Source organism: Phalaenopsis equestris, unplaced genomic scaffold, assembly GCF_001263595.1.
Source record: "Phalaenopsis equestris unplaced genomic scaffold, ASM126359v1 Scaffold000761, whole genome shotgun sequence".
NCBI classification, from domain to species: Eukaryota; Viridiplantae; Streptophyta; class Magnoliopsida; order Asparagales; family Orchidaceae; genus Phalaenopsis; species Phalaenopsis equestris.
Genome location: NW_018165201.1, coordinates 971,403 through 977,873, shown reverse-complemented (window position 1 = coordinate 977,873; position 6,471 = coordinate 971,403). Strand labels below are relative to the sequence as shown.

At 34.4% G+C, this 6,471-nt stretch overlaps 1 protein-coding gene across 1 annotated transcript in view; it reads right to left on the bottom strand.

The window, feature by feature from the left end:
• Positions 1-2,432: 2,432 nt before the first annotated feature.
• LOC110031010 (succinate dehydrogenase subunit 6, mitochondrial) overlaps positions 2,433-6,471 on the bottom strand; it is a 36,405-nt gene continuing 32,366 nt past the window's right edge. Inside the window, exons 3-4 of the mRNA XM_020734027.1 lie at positions 3,704-3,847; positions 2,433-2,643 (exon numbers count right to left, since the gene is read on the bottom strand). Coding sequence (XP_020589686.1) covers positions 2,630-2,643; positions 3,704-3,847 — 158 coding nt within the window. The 3' untranslated portion in view covers positions 2,433-2,629. The remainder of the gene's footprint in view (positions 2,644-3,703; positions 3,848-6,471) is intronic.

Genomic DNA, 6,471 nt, shown 5'->3' with positions numbered 1-6,471 from the left:
CTTACAGGCATGGAAATCTCCACTGGTCCTCAAAATTCACCTGGTCTGACAATATCTAGCTCCTTTCCAAACATTATGTCGCATTTGCTGATGAATGATACTATGCAGAAGGGTCTGACAAAATCATGGTGATCTATATGGGGCGAAATACAATCCCCCTCCTCATAGATGTTGATGATGCAGTTATTAGGGACATAGTCCACTGGTAGGACATGTCAGGAAACCATTCTCTTAATCATCTTCTTGATTACAAAGGGCATCGAATCCATGTCATCACGTCTTAAGATGCTTGGGGGATTCCCTTTCTTGTCAATAGGGCTGTAAACGAGCCGAGCTTGAGCGAGCTCAGGCTTGGCTCGTGTTCGGCTCGTTCGAAATAGCTCATGCTCGAAATTGGCTCGTGAACAGTGTGCTCGTGTTCGACTCGAAATTGGCGCGTTAAAATTAAATTGAAAAAAATAGATGTAAAGTGTGGTATTTGAACCTGGACCAAATATATACAAAATAAGGGATTAATCATATTACCACATGAGATGTTATAATTTAAACTTAGATATAAATATATATAATATCTTATTATATAAATAATATATGCAATATATTATTATATAAATAATTATATATATATATTTTTTATTTCGAGCTAAAACGAGCCGAACACGAGTTAACAAAGAACTGTTCGAGTTCGGCTCGCTTATAATTCGAGCTTTAAAAACTTATTCTTGTTCGGCTCGTTTACTTAACGAACGAGCCGAACACGAGCTGTTCGCGAACAACGAGCTTTTTTTACAGCCCTACTTGTCAATGGTGAAGTTATAGTAACGACCACACTGGAATCATCTTAAGATTGAATTATCACAACCTTTCGAAAACAATTCTCAAATCATGCAAATGGTCTTTCTTATGTTTGTTCTTGAATGTCAAGTCATCCACGTAACATTCCACTTGTTTGTGAATGAGGTCATCGAAGATCTTCGTCATTGCACGTCGGTACGTTGATCCGACGTTCTTTATTCCGAAAGGCATCACGGTGTAATAATATATTTCGATTGGTGTCTTGAAAGATGTAAACATTGCCTCTGCCGGTATCATTTCTATCTGATTGTATCCTGACGATCCTTCCATTAAAGAGAAGATTGCATGTGACGATGCGATGTCCACCATTAATTCTGCGATTGGTGTCTTGAAAGATGTAAACATTGCCTCTGTCGGTGTCATTTCTATCTGATTGTATCCTGACAATCCGTCCATTAAAGAGAAGATTACATGCGACGATGCGATGTCCACCATTAATTCTAAAATCGACAATGAGATTTCATCTTTTGGGCACGATTTATTTAAATCTCTAAACCCCACGCAGATTTGAATCTAACCATTTTTTTTCTTAACTAGAACTATGTTAATTAACCATGTCGGATATTGTTCTTCCCTCACAAAGTTAGCATTTATTTATTTCTCGACCTTTTGTTGTAACTTGTTGCTCGATTTCAAGTCACATTCCTTCTAGGAACCTGTTTAACTGTAGTCACACTATTCCAAGCTTGTGAGCTGAGACTTCAAGCGCGAAGCCTGACATCTCGTTGTAATTCCAAGCGAAGCAATCTTTGTACTCTTTTAACAACTCGATCATTTCGGCGGCTTATTTTTCATATATCAAAGAACTGATAAAAGCATTATAGTTAATTTTTTGAAGGCCTTCCACATGATCAGTCAAATTATATGCACTCCATGCAAATGCACAACAGCTAGCTCAAAATAACACCAAAAATCAGTCGATCCAACAAACAGCAAAAGAAATATATTATATCATTAATGCAAGAAAGCTGAGCTCTAACTACATCCTTTCCGTCAAATATTTAATAGATTACGGCCAAAGAAAAAAATTAGTATTTAAAATAAGGCGTCAAAATAATAATAATAATAATAGTAATAATAATAATAATAAGAAAAAGAGGCAAATTTCGATATTATATATAATTGTTAAAAGAATTTAAAATAAAATTTTTAATAGTTACACAAAATTCTTCTTAAATTTAGGAAAAGAGCACTTACAATCTCTCCTTTATTTCAGCATTTATGACTGATTACAGCATAGGCTGAGCCCAATATAAGAATACCAAATGCATAAGTACCGTTTAAATCACCATATAGTAGCTTGTCAGCATTGAACGAGAGATTATTCCATCAGGACATCGGACTCAAATTTGCGTCTAGATTCCTGGGCATTTGCCACGTGACACGTGGACCCCAATGTAGTACACTGATTGGGTAGATTTTTAGAGGGGTGGGGCCCATTTGCAGCATGGCACATGCCCACTGAACTCTGGACACAAATTTTACATCCGATAATTTTTTGCATTGAACACCAAACAGCAGCACCAAATAGCATCACAACTGCCAGCTTCAAAATGAAAGTTCACAACAAATTAAAATGAACATTAAAAATGTGCATTTTCATTTTACTAATACAGCTGAGGGCTCAAGCAGAATCAAACAAGAAGCACTTTTGTATAGCAAAAAGTGGGAGTATTAATTGTTTATTCATGATAAAAACCAAACATGACAGATGAGTTTTACTTTCTGGGACAGTATATCATCATCCGAGAGCACTGGAACCAGCTAACAATAATTACTGGGAACTTCCTGTTAAATGAGCAAATAAGCTATGATTACATTTTTCCAAAAATGCGAGTCTATGAGCAAAATGATAGAACCACGGGGAAATATATTCCATCAGGACTCCTGACGTAGGGTTACATTCGTATTGGAATATTCGGTTGTATTACGAGAATATTTCATCCGCGTTATTTGTAAAAATAATGTGTTATTCGAGTATTATATGATGTTATTCGATTATTTTGCGGTGTTATTGGAGTATTCCCCTGCGTTACTTGATTTGGGGCTATGTTATTATATGGTGTTATTCGATTATTCTACGTCAGGGTCCTGACTTAATATTTTTCCGAACCACAGTGGTTAAATCAGTTTTGAAAATACTAGATGGAAGGAAGAAAACAATATGATCAAATGGCACACATCGGGAAAAAATCCTACATTAAATTACTTGCAGAATCAATGTTGAGGCCTGAAAAAGGACAACTTTGTATTGAAACTTCGGTATGTGCAAAGTACAAGTATTACCAGCGATTGTGACTTTATTTCTGACTTCAAAAACTGAAATATTTTTTTTTTCCTTTCAAAATCCATGCATTTCAGCAACAAATCTCTAAAAAACAATGACTGAAATAATATATATATATTTTTTTCCTTTCAACATCCATGCATTTCAGCAACAAATCTCTAAAAAAACAATGAGATTGATCACAGATCATTTTTTTTCAAGAATTCAACAATAAATCTAAATAAAAAAGTCCATATGCTAATTCAATAAAACACAAAACTTACGAAATTCATGCATCACCTTCTTGGACTCGCCAAAGAATTTGTGCAAGGAATTCCTTGGGAGAAATTTCTTTTTGCACGCGTTTTACCATGTGCTAATTTTCAATCGGTGTCCAGCCATAAGTGCATGGCTTTCTAAAGAAAGTTGAGAAAATTTCTGCTAAGCCATAATATAATGCAGTTCAAGCAAATTAAATATACCAAAGCACTGGCATAGTATACACACGGAGCAAGATTGAAAGTGATCCAGCTACTCAAATAAATAAATAAATAGTTTAATGTTAACAGTTGAGAAATTGACCTTTAGTTTTGTCCTCCCACCAGTAGAGAAACCTGAGATTAGCACCTTGTTTATCCACCTTATAGAGCTGCTTCACATGTTCAGCGACTTCAGCTCCAAACACACCACCACAAAGAGCTCCAAACCCAGTAGCCAATATAAGACCTGCAGCACTTGTTGTTAATATTTGTAATGCTCGGATGATCTTTTTCTGGAATAAATGCAGACACCAAATAAAAACAGCTAGGCTACACAGAAATTTGATTAATCAATTCATTGAATTACTAATTTTAAACTTCAACATCTCTGACTTCAGCTAAGCATGTTTCACCAATAACTGCATATTAAACTCCAGAGACATTATGGTCTAAAAATACGAAGTTTAAAGGATCACCTAAAAAATTATATTCTTACGTTCACCATGTTATGTGGAATTACTTCACTCAAATCAAAGAGATCTCAAGCCTCGGATATTAGACATCTAGCTCTAATAAATGTCAATTCCCATGTTATTTTGACAAAAGAAGGCTTCATAGAAAATAAGTTTGGAGAGGAATAATTCTCTTTATCCTTATTAATCACATGTAAGGTAAATAAATATAGGAAAAACAATCACTCCTAATTTACAAACTTACCAAATATACCTACCCAAATTTAAGAAGAGACATAATTCTGAAATAAAAAAAATAATATAAAATAAAAGGAGAATAAACTAATCAAAGGTTTCCCAAATTATCCTAATCAAATCTTCCAGGAACTTCTCAGATTTCCTCTAATATCTTCTCAGATGAGAGAGAAAAAGAGAGATTGAGAGAGAAAAAGATCTTCTCAAATTTTCGCACTCCCTCTCAAGTTGGGTTGTAGATGTTGTAGAGACCAAGCCTGGTATTGAACTATCAGAAGGTGCTTAAGAGAAGAGCTTTGATGAAGATATCAACAACATATTAGTGTCGGAAACGTAGCTTAGCTATATAATTCCCCCATTAACCTTTTCAGAGATGGATGAAGTGCCTATCAACCTTAATATGCTTGGTTATGTCATGATGCACATGATTCTTGGCAATACTATTAGATGTTCAAATCATCTATATAGGCCTATTGGATGTAAATCCAAGTTCAGTGAATAATTTCTGAATCCAAATCGCTTCACAGATTCCCAAGGTGAGTGTCCTACACTCTAATTATGTATTGCTTCTAGAAACAATTTTTTTGCGTCTTACTTCTTTGTCACAAAATTTTACTGTACATAGGAGCAGTAACCTTCGGTGGACCTTGTATTAGTGAGTTCCCTAGTCCAATTAGCATCAATGTAGACTTTCACCTCCCTGTTCCTGGTTTTCTCAAAAATTAATTCATAATCAAGAGCCTTCTTGAGAAACCTTAGAATTCTATACACCATCTTCAAGTGCTCCATTTAGATTATTCAAGTGTTAGGTAGTCGACAGCCCGAATGAGAAAAGTGGAGGGTTGCGTTAGGTAGTCGACAGCCAGCATAAAACTTGTCGAAAAAATCATGACATGAATCCTTTTGATCAATGTGTAAGTGTTCGGGCGTCCCCTGGAAGCGACGCGCTGTATAGCCTGAATACAGTGAAAAGTGTGCAAGGGCCGCTATACCGGCGCCCGGGTGTAGTGTTAAATAAGCAAGGGTTCCCACATTACGGGCGAATGCGGGTAAAGAAGTTAGTCCATGAAACTAATAAAACTATTATTAGGATAGGATCTTGGAATATAGGCACTCTCAATGGTAAATTAATGGAATTAGTTGATATTATGATTCATAGGAAAATTAATATCTTATGTATTCAAGAAACTAAGTGGGTGGGAGAAAAGGCTAAGGAGATTGATAATTTAGGTTTTAAACTTTGGTATTCTGGTAAGAGTCGCACTAGAAATGGTGTAGGTGTAATTATAGATAAGAGTTTGAAAGATAATGTTGTAAAAATTAATAGAGTTGGTGATAGAATTATAGCCCTTAAGATTATCATTGATACTAAGATTTTTAATATTATAAGCGTTTATTCTCCTCAAGTAGGTTTAGATACAGGGTCTAAAGATAAATTTTGGAATGACTTAGAAGACTTAATACAAATGATACCTCTTGAAGAAAGAATTTTTATTGGAGGAGATTTAAATGAAAATGTCGGTAGAGTGGTAGAAGATTTCAGAAATATTCATGGTGGCTACGGTTTTGGAGTAACTAATGAAGAAGGTAAAGCTATTTTAGATTTTGCTTTAGCGTTTGATTTTGTTATTACTAATACTTTATTCAAGAAAAGGGATGAACATCTTATTACTTATAAGAGTGGATCTAATAAAACACAAATTGATTATTTTCTTATAAGAAGAAGAGATCGTCGTGATTGTAATGATTGTAAAGTCATTCCAAGTGAAAATTTAAATACCCAACATCGTTTATTAGTTTTAGATTTTAAGATTAAGAGTTGTAAAATAAAAAATACTAGGACTCATCATTGCAGAATTAGATGGAGAAACTTAAAAGATACAAATAAAATTAATTTTATGAGTAAAATTCAAGATTTCAAAATTTGGGATATTCATGAAGAAGCAAATGTGATGTGGGATAAAGTAACAAACGCTATTAAACATGTAGCAAAAGATGTTCTTGGAGAATCAAAGGGAAAAATATTTACAAATAAAAATAGTTGGTGGTGGAATAATAATGTGCAAGAAAAGATAAAATATAAGAAGTTATGTTATAAAAATTGGTTAAAATGTAAAAGCTTAGAAAACTGGAAAAAATATCAAACGGCCCGCAGGGAGTCTAA